Genomic DNA, 19,277 nt, shown 5'->3' on the forward strand with positions numbered 1-19,277 from the left:
CAAACATTATATATTTTTTTTTAGCAGAGACCCTAGAGAATAAAATGGAGATTATTGCACTATTTTTTATCACACCGTATTTGCGTAGCGGTCTTCCAAACGCAGTTTTTTTGGAAAAAATTCACTTTTTTTAATTAAAAAATAAGAAACCAGTAAAGTTAGCCCAATTTTTTTCCATAATGTGAAAGATAATGTTACGCCGAGTAAATAGATACCCAACATGTCATGTTTCAAAATTGCGCACGCTCACGGAATGGTGACAAACTTTGGTACTTAAAAATCCCCATAGGCGACAATTTAAAAATTTCTACAGGTTGCCATCTTTGAGTTACAGAGGAGGTCTAGGGCTCAAATTATTCCCCTTGCTCTAACGATCGCGGCGATACCTCACATGTGTGGTTTGAACACCGTTTACATATGTGGGCGGGGTTTCTGTATGCATTCGCTTCTGCGCGCGAGCTAACGGGGACAGGGCGCTTTAATTTTTTTTTTTTTTTTTTTTTACTATTTATTTTATTTATTATTTTTTATTTTTACACCGTTTAAAAAAAAAAAAAAAAAATTGATCATTTTTATTTCTATTAAAAGAAATGTAAATATTCCTCGTAATAGAAATAGGCACGACAGGACCTCTTTTTTGTGAGATCTGGGGTCAAAAAGTCCTCAGATCTCACAAGTACACTAAAAGATAGAAAAAAAAAAAAAAAAATAATAATTATAATATAAAATGAAAAAAAAAAAAAAAAGGACCTTTAAACTGGTTGCTAGGCAACAACATTTTCCGTAGCTCCGGTCCTCCAAGACCATAGAGTCAAGTGAGGGCAAGCTTGCCCTCACTCGACATCCTGTCTGTGAGGATTCGGGACCGGATCGTTTTCCCCGCTGCCGGCGGGTCCGGTAAGCGGGGAAAAGGACCGGAACGCGTCGGGAGGGGGGGGGCGCCTCTTCCGCCATCCCGGAAGGGTGATCCCACGGCGAATCCGCCGCTGGGACCACCCTTATCGGAAAGCCAACCGTCCACCGTTTAAAAAAATACCAGGGTTATGGCAGCTATCTGCTACCATAACACCGGTATTTAGGTTTAAACGGACGACGTATATAAACCTTTTTGGACTTGGACATGGTGGCTGTATGAAGGGTGACAGGTACTCGGGTACTTTGTTGGGCAGGTGACAGGTACTCTGGTACTGATGAGCAGGTGACAGGTACTCGGGTACTCTGATGGGCAGGTGACAGGCAGGTGATAGGTACTGATGAGTAGTACTCACTGACTGATAGGTGATAGGTGATACTGTACTGATGGGTACTGATGATCAGTACTGATACGTGATAGGTACTGATGAGTACTGATGAGTAGTGATGGGTACTGATGAGCAGGCGGCAAGTACTTGGGTACTTCAGGCGTCAGGTACTCTGATGAGCAGGTGGAAGGTACTCGGGTACTCTGATGGGTAGGTGACAGGTACTCAGGTACTCTGATGACGGGTACTCCGTTGACAGGTACTCAAAGTACCCGAGTACCTGTCATCAGAGTACCCGAGTACCCGTCATCAGAGTACCCGAGTACCCATCATCAGAGTACCCGAGTACCTGTCATCAGAGTACCCGAGTACCCGTCATCAGAGTACCCGAGTACCTGTCATCAGAGTACCCGAGTACCCGTCATCAGAGTACCCGAGTACCTGTCATCAGAGTACCCGAGTACCCGTCATCAGAGTACCCGAGTACCCGTCATCAGAGTACCAGAGTACCCGTCAGAGTACCCGAGTACCTGTCATCAGAGTATCCGTCATCAGAGTACCCGAGTACCTGTCATCAGAGTACCCGAATACCTGTCACCAGCCCATCAGAGTACCCGAGTACCTGTCATCTGAGTACCTGATGACAGGTACTCGGGTACTTTGATGGGCTAGTGACAGGTGCTCTTTATTGGGGGGGGGGGCAATCAGTGTGGTTGGGGTGCACTGTAGTTGGTAACTAGCTGTTACCACAATCTCCTCCTCACACAGGATCAGTGTGTGAGGAGGAGAACACGGTGACAGCTAGTTACCGTGTTCTCTGTTGACATTTGTGACCGGCTGTGATTGGACACAGCCGGTCACGTGGTAAAGAGCCAATTTCATTGGCTCTTTACCTAGATCGGGGATCGACTCTGTCCGAGGGACGAGCCTCGTCCCCGATCGCTGCTCTGCGCGCCCCCGGGGGCGCGCATTGCAGAGAGAACGAGCGGCTCGTGCTGGAGCCGCTCATGTGATCGGCTGTGATTGACACAGCCGATCACGTGGTAAACAGCCAATTTCTATTGGCTGTTTACCTTGATCAGTGATGGGCTATGTCCGAGGGACGAGCCTCATCCCTGATCGCGCCGCTGCGCGCCGCCGGGGGCGCGCAGTAGCAGCTAGAACGGGCCGACGTCATATGACGGCGGCCCGGATCTAGACAACCACCTTGCCGACGTCATTTTACATGACTCGGTAAGGAAGTGGTTAAGGTACAGAGTGTACTCAGAGAGAGAGTGGGCGTTGGCTGGCGTCGGCTGGCGTCAAGGAAGGGCCAACAGGCATTTTTTCAGGAATGAAGTCCCAAGTGTATATAGTTGAAGCCTAAAGGAGTATCCCACTCATTCCCTTCTCCCATCCCCTTTTATCTACAATAAAACAACACAAAGATCCCAGGGTTGTCCATGTCTCAGTTCTCACACCCCGGGCCACAGCTCACATGGGCTGGAGAGGTAACCGATAACAATGGCAGACCCACATCAGGCCACAGGCCTGGAAAACCTGCTACAACTGTATATATAAATTATAGTGTTTTGTTTGTTTTTCAGGAGCATTCAGTGTGAGCAAAATCCAAGAGGAGGAAAGATGAAAGCCCTGCTCTTCCTGTGTGTGAGCGCAGCCCTCGTCCACGTGGCCGTCTTATACGATGGTTACCTTAAACTGAAAGTTAACAAACATTACCCACCTCTGAATCCCCAAGACTATATATATATGATCGTAGCATTCAATACAGATGCTCTGGATGACCTGTTTAATGCTCTTGAAGATCCTGACAGCATCGTGCACCCCAACAAAGACGTAACCATATTCGTCGACAAAAACTGGCATCCTCAAAACCCCAAAATCCAAACAGTGTCCAAAGATTTTTCCTCCCCAGATGCAGCCAAGAGCAGTGTGAATGCCTTCGTGAAACAGGAAACCAGTGGAAAAATCGTCGGTTTAGTGGGGGATCTTAATGAATACACAGTGACAGCTATTGTCAACACCAACAGTAAGTTTGGAGGGCTTTTATATGTTCTAGGTGTAAGCCATTCATATATTTATAATTGTTTTTAAATGGCAGCTCCACGTAAAGCTGGTATTCCAAATTTAACTAGGATTTAGTAAATAGAATACCATCCAATGGTGAGATTTCCTTACTCTGCCTTATCCCACGTGGCTGTAATGTTCTAACCCAGTGGTCTCCAAACTTTCTAAACAAAGAATACTGTCCCTCAAACTAAAGGATTGGGGGGGGGGGGGGGGGGGGAGAAGGCCACAGCGGGAGTAGAAAACGCCTTATTATATTATATTACATATAACCTGTGGCACACAGGAGGAGGAATAGTGCCCCATCATTGACATTAGTCAGAGGAGTGATGCCCCATCATTGGAGTCAGTAAAAGGAATATTGTCCAATGATTTTAAAAGTGGGAGGAATAGTGCTCCATCATTGGTATTGGTGGGATAATTAGTGCCCATAAGTTGATGTCAGTGGGAGGAATAGTGCCCCATCATTGTTGTCAGTGGGAGGAATAGTGCTCCATCATTGGTGTCAGTGGGAGGAATAGTGCCCCATCATTGGTGTCAGTGGGAGGAATAGTGCCCCATCATTGGTTTCAGTAGGAGGAATAGTGCCCCATCACTGGTGTCAGTGAAAGGAATAGTGCCTCATCATTGGTGGCAGTAGAAGAAATAGTGCCCTATTATTGGTATCAGTGGGAGGAATAGTGCCCCATCATTGGAGTCAGTGAGAGGAATAGTGCCCCATCATTGGTGTCAGTGGAAGGAATAGTGCTCCATCATTGGTGTTAGGAAAAGGAATATTGTCCTATCATTTGTAAAAGTGGGAGGAGTAGTGATCCATCATTGGTATTGGTGGGAGAATTAGTGTGCATACATTGATATCAGTGGGAGGAATAGTGCCCAATCATTGGTTTTAGTTGGAGGAATAGTGCCCCATCATTGGTTTTAGTTGGAGGAATAGTGCCCCATCATTGGTGTCAGTGGGAGGAATAGTGTCCCATCATTGGTATCAGTAGGAGGAATAGTGCCCCATCATTGGTATCAGTGGGAGGAATAGTGCTCCATCATTGGTTTCATTAGGAGGAATACTGTCCCATCATTGGTGTCAGTAGAAGGAATAGTGCCCCATCATTGGTGTCAGTAAAAGGAATACTGTCCTATCATTTGTAAAAGTGGGAGGAGTAGTGGTCCATCATTGGTATTGGTGGGAGAATTAGTGTGCATACATTGATATCAGTGGGAGGAATAGTGCCCCATCATTGGTTTTAGTTGGAGGAATAGTGCCCCATCATTGGTTTTAGTTAGAGGAATAGTGCCCCATCATTGGTGTCAGTAGGAGGAATAGTGCCCCATCGTTGGTGTCAGTGGGAGGAATAGTTTTCCATTATTGGTTTCAGTGGAAGGAATAGTTCTCCATCATTGGTGTCAGTGGGAGGAATAGTGCCCCATCATTGGTATCAGTGAGAGGAATAGTGCCCCGATTTTGGTGTCAGTGGGAGGAATAGTGCCCCATCATTGCTGTCAGTAGGAGGAGTCGTTTCACATCATTCAGCTTCGGGTGTGGCTGCAGGAAGGTTCTCTGGCTGTGTGTCTGCTCCAGGTGATTTCTGTGAGAGGGGAGTTCGGTAAAATCTCTCCCAGCCCTGCTGGCCCCTATCTGGGGAGGCCATGCAGGCCAGCAGGGCCTCTCCTGCTGGAAGCTCTGAACCATCCCCTGGGCTGATGGATGACACCCCTGCTCCTGGACAAGCCATGGCTGGAGATCTCTCTGCCCCTGGTGAGGATGAGGATACCGAGTCCATTCGGGAGCGAGTGGTGGCCGGGATCAAGGTCCTGAATAGGGAGAGAGACCAGCTCTACAAACTGAGAGCAGAGTTGAAACGCCTGCGAAAGCAACGTGAAGGTTTGCACAGCCGCAGCCGTGGATCTATGGATTCGGAAATCCAGTTGGCAAAGGTCCGGGTTCAACACCAGGAAACCATTGTGGCCATGATGGAAGGTAAAGAGGGGCCCTTTAAAGAAAAGTTCTGCAATGACCGCAGATTTGCAAGGATGGCAAAGATGGAGGTGGAGGAGGGGACCCCAAGTTCTGACCCCCTGCCCCCCCAAGGTGAGGTGAGCAGCCCGTTGCCTTCTCAGGGCTCAGGAGGCATGCTTAAAGTGATCCAGGCAGTGGAGTCTCCAGTACGGGCGGATCAGCTGGTGTTTGGTGAGGAGAACATACCTGATAATGTGCCTGATAAGGTAAAACCTAGCAAGTCACAAGTGACTGATAAAACTATTTTTGTGCCATTTAACACCTTGGCTAATACTGATGTTTTGCCCAATGACACCCAGGCTGGTAATTTTGTATCCAGCAATATTTCAGCTGCTGATGTTTCCTTGCAGGAAAAACTGCGTTTAAAAAATGACATTGCAGCAAAGGAACTACAAGAGCCTGAACAACCCATTAACCCCCCTTTTGCTGAGCCCAAGGCTGTTTGTCCAGTCACAGCTGTTGTTCAGGACTCTACACTGCAGCATCAGGCCACCTGTGGTACTACAGCAGACACTGTGATAATGAATGGTGATTGTAACGATTCTTCTAACGATTCTTCTATTTCAGGTGTTCTGAATAGTGCTGCCAATATGTGTGCAATGGATAATCCTGCTGGCTCAGTACAAGCAATTAATAATAAGGATAGTAATGTACCGGCTAAAGTCACATCAGTGTGGGGTCTTGGCCCTGATAAGCCCTCTTTTGCTCAGGTGGTACGCTCTGCACCTGGTAACATTATTAAGCCAGGGCTGCAGCCAATGAGGAACCCTGCTTCCAGGCAGAGATTTACACCACAGACTGCCACTTTGAGCACCCCTGGTTCCGGTCTTGGGTCTCTGGCTTCTGCTGGGGGTCCAAGGCGTAATGTAGTCATTCTTAAATGGGAAGGTGGTGCAGTCTCTCCAGCACGGCGTGTGGTGGTGGATATGATTTTGGAGATGGGCTTTGGGGCGAATGACCTTTATGCCCTAATACATGTAGCTGGGAGCCGGGAGTACACAATCAGCTTCACCAGGCCAGAGGGTCTTGACCTGTTCTGGGAACGATATGAGGCTCGGTGCAGGTCAAGACCCGAATGGGAAGATCTGGCACCAGTTGCTGTTTCACAAAGATCAACGGTTAAAAAAATAACCATCATCCTCACTAACGAGAGTGTTCCTGCTCGGGACTTGGAGGTCTGGTTAAGGAACTATGGTGAGGTTTTGACAACGCCAAATAAAATCCTTGATGAACGTGGCATCTGGACTGGGGGTTGGTCAGTAACGGTCAGGTTGGCCAGGGATGGGAATGTTGTCCGTCACCTGCCCTCCTCGGCTTTCATAGGGAGGGATAGGATGACTGTTTTTTATCCTGGTCAGCCAAAGCTGTGTCACCGCTGTGGAGAAAAGGGGCATTTTAGCTCCTCCTGTTCAGCCTTAATATGTTCGGTATGTCGGGGACAGGGTCATGTGGCCAGGGACTGCACCCAGGCGATAAGGTGCAACCTGTGCTTGCGCCTTGGCCACCCCTACAGCCGATGTCCGGAGGCCTGGCACAATATGGAGAAGGAGGTAGTAGATGAGCTGTTGAGGCTGGACAGGATGGAGGATGAGGCCCCTGGTGTACCATCCTCCTCTGCGGTGACTGACCCCCCAGGTCCTGTTCAGGATCCCTCCCCAGTTTCTGTGGCCAACCCTCCTGTGTCTGTAGGTATTCCTTCTGTGGCTGTCTCTGTGTCCCCCCAGCCTAATGTACCCGCTCCTCTTGTGTCAGAACCTTCTAAGTCTGTGCCCCCCGAGTCAGTCTTGCCCCATGAGTCTCCTAGGTCTGACTTAAGGGAAGGTCCCCCCCCACCTGGAGCGGTGGCATGTGCCAAAAAGGGTGCTGCTGCTTCTTCTGTAAAGAAGTCTTCTGCGAAGACTTTGAAGAAAAAAACAAGAGATGAAAACATCTCGGAGTCTGACCTGCAGTACCTGGAGGAGAGAAGGAGGGTTGTGAGGCGGAAGAGACGGGCGGTGAGGACGGAACAGGGACAGGAAGCCCCAGTGTCTGTCCCCAACCGTTCTAGGGCTTCCGCTTGGGATATTTCCTCATCTGGAGCTTCCTCTGAACAAAATTCAGACTCAGAAATGGAGTTGGAGGAGGCCTCAAGAAAAAGAGAGGCTTCTGGTGATGAGCAGCAGAGGGGAGCTAAGAAGCAATCCACCCAATAACCCAAATGGCGGTTCCCCCTCCGTTAAAAGTGGTGACAATAAATGTCGCCAGTATTAAGTCGGTAAGAGCTCGTTCTATGGCCTTCTTTTTGTTCAGCCAATTAGATGCTGAAATTTTATTTTTGCAGGAGACTAGGCTCACCTCCTTGGCAGATATTCATATGGCCAAGAGAGAGTGGAGGTATGGTCCACCTTACTGGTCTCTTGCGGCCGAGCCTTACAGCGGGGTGGCGGTGTTGTTTAAAACCGGCATGGTAACTGTCCGGCGGGTTATTGAGGTGGAGATTGGGAGATGTATGGTCTTAGACGTCCTTGTGGGAGGGCAGGACCTGCGCCTAATTAATATTTATGGGCCGCACACAAAGTGGGACAGGAAATGCCTTTTTACAAGGATCAAGCCATTTCTTTTTACATCCCGGCAAGTGGTTTTTGGAGGTGACTTTAATACTGTGACTAGGCCCAAGGACAGGAAGGACTTCAATGACAGGCTGGGATATGATAGCGTTTTTTTAAATAGTATGGTTAGGGATGCTGGTCTTGTGGATGTGCACATTAAGCACCTTCCGGATGACACAGGGTTCACCTTTCATCGAGCTAATAGTCAGAGTAGGATAGATAGGTTTTTTTTGAAGGAGGCCTCTGCTTTCTCACCCCCAGTGGTGCAGGCAGTGGAGTTCTCTGATCACTGTATACTATCTGTGGTCTTGAATGCTTCAGACTTCCCTCAGAGGGGCAAAGGCATCTGGAGATTGAATTCGACTCTCCTTGAGGAAGAACATGTTAGACAATCCTTTGAGGAATTCTTTCAGGCACAGGTGACCATCCTGGACTTTTGTAGCAGCAAGGCTGAGTGGTGGGAGCTGACCAAAAAAAGGATTGCTGGATTCTTCAGGGGCCTAGCCAATAAAAAACAGTTTAATAGATACATGACCTACCAACGTTTGCGGAGGAAGCTGGATATTCTTGTCTCGAGAGGAGGAGATCCTGGGGCAATCTCTGAAGTGAAAATCCTCCTCAGGAAGTGTCAATATGATCGGCATACCTCTTTGGTTCTGGAGCGGGACTATGGGAAATACCACTCGCCTGACCCTTACCAGAACTGCAAACAGGGTGTAGCTGTTAAGATGGTCGTTGGCCTTAAGGATAGTACAGGTTCCTTGACAAAGTCCAGGTCAGGGATCCTGGAGGTCGTGAGGTCTTTTTATGCTGAACTTCTTGGGAGGAAAGAGCTTGACCGAGACAAGATGGAAAGCTTTTTGGACTCTACTCCAGGTCTAAATGGTGGAGATGTCCCTTTGATGAATTTGACAGAAGAGATCACAGTTGAAGAGGTGACGAGGGCAATTGAACAGCTTGCCATCAAGAAGTCACCTGGACCGGATGGTCTGACGGCTGAGTTTTACAAAGCCTTTAAGTCTATTCTGGCCCCACATTTGGTAGAGATTTTTAACAGTTGTCTTGCTGTGGGGGTGCTTCCCCTTTCCATGAGACACTCAGCTGTGATTCTTCTTTCAAAAGGTAAAGATCCTTCGATGATTGAGAATTGGCGCCCCATCAGCCTTCTCAATGTCGATAGAAAGGTGCTGGCGAAGATACTTTTCTGGCGCCTATCGGCAGTAGCAGAGTCTTTGCTTTCTCGCCATCAGCACTGTTCGATCCAGGGTAGGAGCACCTTCACAGCGGTTTTAGCTGTCCGGGAGGCCTTGGAGCAGTGCAGGGCTGCAGGCTGGGGAAAGTATTTACTGGCATTGGATCAGGCAAAGGCTTTCGATCGTGTCAACCATGAGTACCTGTGGTTGCTCTTTAGTAAGTACGGTCTGCCGGGTGGTTTTGTTGATTGGTTAAAAGTCTTGTATAAGGGGGCAGAAAGCTTCCCTCTTGTTAATGGTTGGGTTGGACAGTCCTTTGAGGTTGGTTCTGGGGTGCGCCAGGGTTGTCCCCTGAGTCCCCTGCTCTATGTGTTTGCAATCGACCCCTTCATCAGGAGGCTAGAGAGCAGCATGTTGTGTGGGGTACCAGTGGGAATCCCGGGTGAGCCGCCTTTGAGGGTTGTTGCCTATGCGGATGATGTGTCAGTGATTGTCACTGGGACAGATGAAGCAGAGGAGGTGGTCTCTCTGACATCACGGTACTCTGAAGCATCAGGCTCCAAGATCAATCAGGAAAAGAGTGAAGTTTTTTGGATGGGAAAGGAAGGTGAGGGGTTTGATCTCCCGGACACCTTTCCAGTGCCCCAGGAAAAAATTAAGATATTAGGCATTGAATTCGGACCTGGCGATTATGGCCTTAAAAACTGGGAAGGCAGGCTGGAAGTTGCCAATACTAAGGTGGTCAGCTGGAAGAGATGGAAGTTATCTCTGAGGGAAAGGGTTGATCTGATTAAGACTTACCTGATACCGATCTTCTTGTATGTCAGCCCTGTCTGCATCTTGCCAGTGTCTCTCTATGCTAGGATCTATAGTGTGTTCTTCCAGATGCTATGGGGGAACAGACTGAACCCCATCAAGAGGAATGTCACCTATCTATCCAGGAGGGAGGGTGGCTTAGGTATGGTCAACCCCGTTCTTTTCTTTTCACTGCTATTTCTCAAGTTTAACATTGGTAGTATGCTTGCAGTGGAACCTCCTGGATGGGCAGGCATGTTTAGATCTTGGTTTAGGCCTTTTCTGCGACTTTGGGAAGAAGGTGGCCAAGTGAAGAATCTCAGGGGTCATCGTGGTCAGCTCCCAGCCTATGTCGCTCCGTGTCTGAAGTTGCTGCGGCAGTGGCGACTGTCGGCTGAAGATCTCAGATCTGCTCCGAGGAAAGTCCTTATGAGCCGAGTCTTGAGCGAAGTCTTTCATGACCCACTGGCCTTAAGGGATTGCCCAGGCCCAATTTTGAGGGAAGGGTTAAGATTGATTAATTTGGCTAGAGTCCCCCTTAAATTCAGGGATCTGGCCTGGTTGTGCTTCCACGGGAGGCTCTATGTTCGGGGCAATTTGAAATTCCGCAGTGGGATGGATCGTGGTTGTCCTCGGGAGGAATGTTCAGGTGAGGAGGAGACTATGGACCATTTTCTGCTTCGTTGCCCTTTTAACATAGAGGTATACAAACAGGTGGGGTGGGCCCTCGGTGTTCCTTTCCTCTCCAGGCTGGGTTATGCTGAGTGGGTGTATGGAGCATTCAATACTGGTGGGGGCTTTTGTTTGGATACACTTTTTTTAGTTAGCTTAGTAGTCCGTTATTACACCTGGAACGCACGGTGTCAGGTAACCCTTCGGCGTAAAATCCTTCCTGTTCAGGTGGTGGTGTGTGACATTCTGCATGAGGTGGGGAAGATTCGGGCGCTTGAGAGAGACAAGTGGGGTCAGAGGGCTTGGTTGAAGGCCTGGAGGGGTTTCAAGCCTCCCTGACTGCCAGGAGTCTCTGTCCTGGGTGTGGCTTTCTGTCTCTTATCACCCTAGATTTTTTCTTAATGCTTAGTTTTTGATAAATGGCTGCGTACATAGGTGATGGGTTGTGCCTCTTAGGCCCTCTCTGCTGCTTTATGTAAATAGTTTTCTAAAAATGTTGGAAGTGGATTATGTATATATTGTATATATTCTGCACATGGATGTGTATTCCTTTGTTTTCTGTTGGAATATTGTACTATAGTTATGTTTTTTACTTTTGTATAAAATATGTTGCTTGATTCTTTTCAATAAAAGATCAATAGTGCCCCATCATTGGTGTCAGTGGGAGGAATAGTTCCCCATCATTGGTATCAGTGGAAGGAATAGTGCCCCATCATTGGTATCAGTGGAAGGAATAGTGCCCCATCATTGGTGTCAGTGGGAGGAATAGTGCCCCATCATTGGTGTCAGTTGAAGAAATAGTACCACATCATTGGTATCAGTGGGAGGAATAGTGCCCCATCATTGGTATCAGTGGGAGGAATAGTGCCCCATCATTGGTGTCAGTGGGAGGAATAGTGCCCCATCATTGGTATCAGTGGGAGGAATAGTGCCCCATCATTGGTTTCAGTGGGATGAATAGTGCCCCATCATTGGTATCAGTGGGAGGAATAGTGCCCCATCATTGGTATCAGTGGGAGGAATAGTGCCCCATCATTGGTGTCAGTGGGAGGAATAGTGCCCCATCATTGGTATCAGTGGGAGGAATAGTGCCCCATCATTGGTTTCAGTGGGATGAATAGTGCCCCATCATTGGTGTCAGTGGGAGGAATAGTGCCCCATCAATCTTTTCAGTGGGATGAATAGTATCCCATCATTGGTGTCAGTGGCAAGAATAAATGTCTTATCTATCAAATCAGTGAAAGGAATTGGGACCCATTATTGGTGTTAATGGAAGGAATAGCGCCCCATCATTGGTGTCAGTGGGCGGAATAGTGCCCCCTTGTTCTCAGTGGGTAGAATAGTGCCCCAACACTTGCAAAAGGATATATGTGTCCTGTGGGCCACAGTTTGGAGACCACTGGTCTAACCTTTGAACCTTCAGGAGTAAGGGTGGTGGAGTATTAGACTCTAAGATTAGTGAAGGTTCTGAATTAATCAGAAGTTTGTTAACAAATGAACTCTCTAATTCCATGTAGGGCTCCAACCGGGTTCTTTGGAAAATCAGCTCATGTAGAGTGAAAGGATCCTGGAAGGTTTAGCCAAGATATATTTTATTTGTTACAATATAAAAAGGATGAAAGAATGAAAGAAAAAGAGAGAAATTATATAAAAAAAATAAAATAAAAATAAAGAAGGAAAGAAAGAAGAAAGGGGGAGGGTAGGAAGAAAGGAGGTGGGAAGAAAGTAAAAGAAGGTAGGAAAGAACGAACGAAGGAAGGAAGGAAGAGAAGAGTGAAGAAAAGAAGTAAGGAGAAAGAAATGGAGAAAGGAAGGAAAGAAGAATATAGTACCAATATATAAGACAGTACATAATATTTGCAGTACTTTATTCATTAATATGTTTTTTGTTTAATTAACCTTCTTCCCACAGATGCCTTGAAAGTCCCATCTGCAGGTGGAAGTGGCTGGACAAAGCAATTGGATGGACAATACAAGATGGTGGAGAATAAAGCCCAGGGGGTCACTGTCATTGAAATACCATACAGCCAATATTTATCCATTCTTCTCGCTATACCTTCTCCAGGAAAAGAAGAAGAAGTGGGCAAAAGCCTCACCTCACCAACCATCGAGGCTCTGAGGAAGTCTATGACTCTCCAGTAAGCCATAGTATTTTATTCAAATTTAGGCCATCAAAATGACATTCCTCTGCAAGCAGACAGATAAGTCTGTGATCTGATTTTTTTTAAAGAACAAACATATAACACTTCCCTCCTCTGCGCAGTTGGTTTGCACAGGGCAGCCCGGATCCTCCTCTTTCCGGCTCCCTCTTCGCTGCTCCTGGCCCCTCCCTCCTATCGAGTGCCCCCACAGCAAGCAGCTTGCCTTGGGGGCACCCGAGCCAAGCTGCAGCTCCGCGTATCCATTCAGACATGGAGCTGTGGTGGTGCCCCGCCCCTTCTCTCTCCTGATTGGCTAATTGACTTTGACAGCCGCAGGAGCCAATGATGCCGTGGCTGTGACAATCAGGAGGGAGAGTCCTGGACAGTCGAGGGACTCGTGCACATCACTGGATAGAGATGGGGCTCAGGTAAGTATTAGGGGGTGCTGGGGAGGCTGCTACACACAAAAGGTTTTTTATCTTAAGGCATAAAATGCACTTTCTGCCTTTACAAGTCCCTTTAAGGCTCTATTAACCTCTTAACGATCACCCGCCGCAGTTTTACTGCGGCAGGTCGGCTATGTCCCAAGAACAATGTAATTCTACGTCGCTTTGCTTGACCGTTAGCGGGGGCGCCCGCCCATTCGCCACAGAGGTAGCTGATCAGCGGGTCCAGCAGCCGCGATTGCCGCCGGGCACCAGCCATCGCTTCTCGTAGAGACAGAACGGCGGTCTGCTGTTGTAAACACGGCAGACCACTGTTCTTCAGTTATGAACACATGGGCTTTAAGAATGACCTGTCATCTGCCTGCTCAGTGGGGATCGGCGGATCGATCCCTGCTGGGAAAAACATAGTCTCGTGTGAAAGGACCATAACTGACTATTTTGAGACTTTTGGGGGGACCGATGACATTGCTTCAGTAATCAGTGCTAAAAATATGCACTGTCACTGTATTAATGACACTGGCAGGGAAGGGGTTAACACCAGGGGCAATCAAAGGGTTAAATGTGTCCCTAGAGAGTTCTTTCTAACTGTGTGGGGGATGAGCTTGCTGTATGAACACAGGGATCCTGTGTTCACAAAGCAAGCCAATCCCCCACTGAGCAGGCAGATGACAGGTCATTCTTAAAGCCCATGTAAAAGGGGCCTTAGGTGTCCGATCTGTTTGCCGCAATGTCGCAGTCCCATTAAAAATCGCTGCTCGCCGCCATTACTAGTAAAAAAATAAATAAATAAATAAATAAAAATGACATAAATCTTTCCCCCGCGATAACTTTTGCACAAACCAATCAATATACACTTATTGGGTTTTGTTTTTTTTTTTTTACCATAAATATGTAGCAGAATACAAATTGGCATACAATGCTAAAAAGTTTGATATTTACATTGTTTTTAAATTGGGAATGTTATATAGCAGAATGTGAAAAATATTGTTTTTTTTTTTTTTTTCAGAATTGTCGCTCTTTTTTTGTTTATAGCGCAAAAAATCTAAAAATCGCAGAGGTGATCAAATACCACCAAAAGAAAGCTCTATTTGTGGGAAAAGAAAGACATCAATTTTGTTTGGGTACAGCGTTGCATGACCGCGCAACTGTCCATTAAAGTAAAGCAGTGCCGAATCATAAAATAGGGCCTTGTCGTTTCTTCATATGTTAGAATAATTTGAAAATGTATTTGAATTCAAAAGTGCAGTATAAAAGTGAAAAAAGATGATGATTCCTACTTATGCTGCTGAATAGAATATAACAGAATAGAGGAAAAGAAAAGAATAGGATATATTCTATTCTGTTTTATTTTATTCAATTCTATAAAACAACCTAAGTAGGAATCATCATCTTATTTCACTTTCATACCTTACTGTATTGATTGCGATATGTTTCCATTTCAAATTCATTTTCAAAATCAAATTTGAATAATTAATTTATTTTTAATTTCATTTGGATTTGTTGAAATTCATTACTATTGTGATTTGGAAATTCAGATACATCCTATTCTCCAAAAAACAAAAATTTTGATGGAATTTTGACTCGCAACAAAACGAATCGCACATGTCTAGTGACCCCTTTTGCTCAGGCACCTCTGAAAGTGGCAATACTGAATACTAGGGAGCGGCACAGTCACCAAGCAGATATAACACAATGAACAAAGTCAAGTCAGGTCAGGTTACAGGTCATGGTGTTATGAAATATAGATCTGAAGAACACACAGTAACCACGGTAAGAAATGCACCTTGAATAGAGCATGTGAAGCCAACATTGGCACAGGGTGTGCATACAGATGCATGCCCACCAAAAGTGGCCTTCTGTGTAGGACAATGGGCCAGCAGATGATGTATTTGAGGCATTGTCTGAGGAACTTGCTAAGTTGGCTTCGTCTGGACTATCCCTTCGTCTGGACTGGGCTAAGTCTGGACTATCCCTGGTCCTATCCTCTTGTCACCAGTTTGGGCCCAATGGGACCCTTCTGAAAAATGTGGATGGCACCAAACTAAACCCTGTTAGCATTCCTCTAACCAGCCACAAGCATTTAACCACTTGCCGACCGCCGCACGACTATTTACTGCGGCGGTCAGCCCCTCACAGGCAGAGTGACGTAGGTCTACGTCGCTAGCCTGTGAGGGTCTAGGGAGCAAGCGCGCACCCCCGGAGGCACGCTCCCGAGTGGTCACGGACCCCCCGCGCGTGTGACCGGCGGACCCGATGTCCGCCGGTCACTCGGCGATCGTCGGGGGAGAGGGAGAAAGTCAGGCGGCTAGTGTAAGCAAGCCGCCTGTCATTCTCCCCGGTGTATGAATGATGATCATACGGTTCTACTATGTAGAACAGTTGATCACTGTGCATATATCTGAAGCCACAGCCAATCACATTTAGAATCACGCCCCTAGGGACACACATAGCCCCGCCCTCTCAAAAAAAGTTAACCCCTTCACTGCCAGTGTAATTTTACAGTAACAGTGCATATTTATAGCACTGATTACTGTAGAAATGTCACTGGTAACCCCAAAAGTGTCAAATTATGTCAGTCAAGGGTCCGATCTGTCCGCCGCAATGTCGCAGTACCGCAAAAAAAATTGCAGATCGCCGCCATTACGCGTTAAAAAAAATGACAAAAATCTTTCCCTTTGTTAGTAAATGCGATAACTTTTGCGCAAACCAATCAAAATACGCTTTTTGCCATTTTGTTTTACCAAACATATGTAGCATAAAACAAATTGGAGAAAATGTTAAAAAATTTTGATTTTTACATTTTTTTTGGGGAATTTCATATAAAAAAATGTGAAAAATATTGTTATTTTTGCAAAATTGACGCTCTTTTTTTGTTTATAGCGCATGATCAAAAAATCGCACAGGTGATCAAATACCACCAAAAGAAAGCTCCATTTGTGGGAAAAAATTTGTTTGGGTAGAGCGTTGCACGACCGCGCAATTGTCTGTTAAAGTCACGCAGTGCCGAATCGCAAAATACCCCCTGGTCTTTTAGCAGACAAATCCTCCGGGGCTTAAGTGGTTAATGGATACTTCCGGGAATGGGCCAGCTATCTAGGCTGCAGACCTGGTGGGTTCTTATACAGCTGGCACAATGGACAATGAAAAATGTATGCACAGAGATACAAAATACCTTCCTTAATCTGACCTCAACTGAAATACCTCCATAAGTCTTAAAATGGATACACAAAGAGGAACACAGCTCAGAGTTTCTTTTAATGCTTAACACTTGTCCCATGTAATCATACGGACCCTGATGAAGAGTTTAATCCAAGAATTTCACCTCTGATTCAGAAGAGGTCACATGACAAAATGCCTAGGCTTGTGGTTGGGTTGTTGTTGGGTTGTTGGTTGGGTTGTTGTTGGGTTGTTGGTTGGGTTGTTGTTGGGTTGTTGGTTGGGTTGTTGGTTGGGTTGTTGGTTGGGTTGTTGGTTGGGTTGTTGGTTGGGTTGTTGGTTGGGTTGTTGTTGGGTTGTTGTTGGGTTGTTGGTTGGGTTGTTGGTTGGGTTGTTGGTTGGGTTGTTGGTTGGGTTGTTGTTGGGTTGTTGGTTGGGTTGTTGTTGGATTGTTGGTTGGGTTGTATGTACTCTATTAGTATTGATTTATTACATTTATTGAAAAAAAAATCCATTACAAATGTATAAACTCATAGACAAAAATGAATTTTATATTCACAGGCAAGTACGTATGGAGGTTCCCAGAGCCACAATTTATGCTGCGTCTTTCATGGCTGTGGACATAGTTCCTTTGGATGATCAGGAGCTTATCAAAACTAGGGTAACATTTTACATTTTATTATGATTTTTTAGGGGATTGCTTAATTGAGATATGCAAACAATGGAAAGTCTGCTCCTATTATAATTTTGCTTTGTAAATCTACCCAATGAGGACAGGAAGTGACTGTAAATCTCTACGGGAACAGGAAGTGAGGGGAAAAGCTCTACACGGAGGAAAGTAACAGGATGTGAGGGGAAATCTACCCAGTGAGGGCAGGTAGTGAGGGGAAATCTCTACATGGGGGAAGGGAGCAGGGTATGAGGGGAAATCTACCCAGTGAGGGCAGGTAGTAAAGGGAAAACTCTACATGGTAGAAGGGAGCAGGATGTGAGGGGAAATCTACCCAGTGAGGACAGGAAGTGAGGGGATAACTCTACATGGGGAAGGGAACAGGATGTGAGGAGAAATCTACCCAGTGAGGGCAGGTAGTGAGGGGAAATCTCTACATGGGGGAAGGGAACAGGATGTGAGGGGAAATATACCCAGTTAGGGCAGGTAGTGAGGGGAAATCTCTACATGGGGGAAGGGAGCAGGGTGTGAGGGGAAATCTACCCAGTGAGGGCAGGTAGTGAAGGGAAATCTATACATGTGGGAAGAGGCCAGAATATGAGGGGAAATCTACCCAGTGAGAGCAGGTAGTGAGTGGAAATCTCTACATGGGGGAAGGGAGCAGGGCATGAGGGGAAATCTACCCAGTGAGGACAGGAAGTGAGGGGAAATCTCTAAATGGAGGAAGGTAACAGGATGTGAGGGGAAATCTACCCAGTGGGGACAAGTAGTGAGGGGAAATCTCTATATGGGGGAAGGGAGCAGGGTATGAGGGAAATCTACTCAGTGAGGACAGGTAGGGAAGGGAAAACTCTACATGGTAGAAGGGAGCAGGATGTGAGGGGAAATCTACCCAGTGAGGACAGGAAGTGAGGGGATAACTCGACATGGGGAAGGGAACAGGATGTGAGGAGAAATCTACCCAGTGAGGGCAGGTAGTGAGGGGAAATCTCTACATGGGGAAAGAAGCAGGAAGTGAGAGAAAAATGTACCTGGTGAAAATAGGAATGAGGGTACATCTCTAAAGGGGGCACAAGAAGTGAGGGTTAACCTCTCAGGGGGACAGGAAATGAGAGTAAATTCACCCAGTGAGGACTGATATTGAGGTGAAGTTTTACTTGCGAGGAGAGGAAGTGAGGAGAATTCTATACATGGTAGAAGGGAACAGGAAGTGAGGGAAAAGTGTATCCAGTAAAAAATAGGAAGTGAGGGGGACATCTCTGAATAGCAACATGAAGTGAGAAGAAAGTGATAGTGAAAATAGGTCTACTCAGTGAGGACAGAATTTGAGGGTACATCTCAATCGGGGAGGAGCAGAAAGTGAGAGTTATTCCACGCAGCAGGACAGAAAGTAGGGGGGGGGGTGGGGGATTTCACTGATAAGAAAAGGAAGTGAGGGGAGATCTACACAGTCAGGAGAGGAAATCTCTATGGGTCAGAAAGTGAGGGTAGATCTACCGGCAAAGGAAAGGAAGTAAGGGTAGGAAAGGATGTTAGGGGAAATCTACCCAGTGAACACAGGAAGTGAGCGGATATTTCCAACTGAGGGACAAGACGTGATGGTGAAAAATCTCTCCAGCATGGACACAGCAGTAGAAAACTGGGTCTGACTCTTCCACGCTCTAACAGAGATAGTCAAAGGGTGCTTCTACATGTTTCGGCCATGGGGCAGATGTGATTGTTAGAGTAGCTTTGGCTTTATTATTTGTATTGTTATAAATCATTAGCTTGTGATACTGCCTTAATACATGCTTTATTTTGTATCTACAGTATGGCTTTAAAGTGGCCGCACAGTTCCCGTAGACGGAGCATATACCACCCAGAGTTCATCCCACATACTACTCCATATGCCAGGAGCTTATTTGAATCCTCCACACAGCACTGTGTAGTGTTCATCTTAAATAAAGATATATCTCACATTACTCTGTTGTCTTCATTGTCTTTAAGTAAAGGACTCATAGATCTCCTTCTAGGCTGAATGAACCTGGAAGCACTCAGATATGGGCACTTCTGGGTTCAGAAATGTGAGAATCCCCATAGCAGAAGGGTCAGCAATAGCAGCCAGCGTTCTTTCTAAAAATGTATAAAATAAAGTTCAATATATTACAGCAGGAGTGTCATACTCAATTTCATCACGGGCTGCTTCAGCAGTATAGCTGCTCTCAAAGGGTTGGTTGTATCTGGAGTGTGCTATGTATAGAGTTCAGGGTTCAGGAGTGTGTTACGTACAGAGTGCAGAGTTTAGGATTATGCTA

At 46.4% G+C, this 19,277-nt stretch overlaps 1 protein-coding gene across 1 annotated transcript; it reads left to right on the forward strand.

The window, feature by feature from the left end:
• The first annotated feature begins 2,830 nt into the window (after positions 1–2,830).
• Positions 2,831–18,934, forward strand: LOC309569521 (thyroxine-binding globulin-like). Its single transcript, XM_082275386.1, has 4 exons — positions 2,831–3,270; positions 12,483–12,708; positions 16,875–16,974; positions 18,793–18,934. Exons 1-4 carry the CDS (start codon positions 2,865–2,867, stop codon positions 18,823–18,825), a joined length of 765 nt encoding a protein of 254 aa, XP_082131512.1. The 5' UTR covers positions 2,831–2,864; the 3' UTR covers positions 18,826–18,934.
• Positions 18,935–19,277: the final 343 nt, after the last annotated feature.

Source organism: Pelophylax lessonae (genome assembly GCF_965119305.1).
Source record: "Pelophylax lessonae genome assembly, chromosome: 13".
In the NCBI taxonomy this organism is placed as follows: domain Eukaryota; kingdom Metazoa; phylum Chordata; class Amphibia; order Anura; family Ranidae; genus Pelophylax; species Pelophylax lessonae.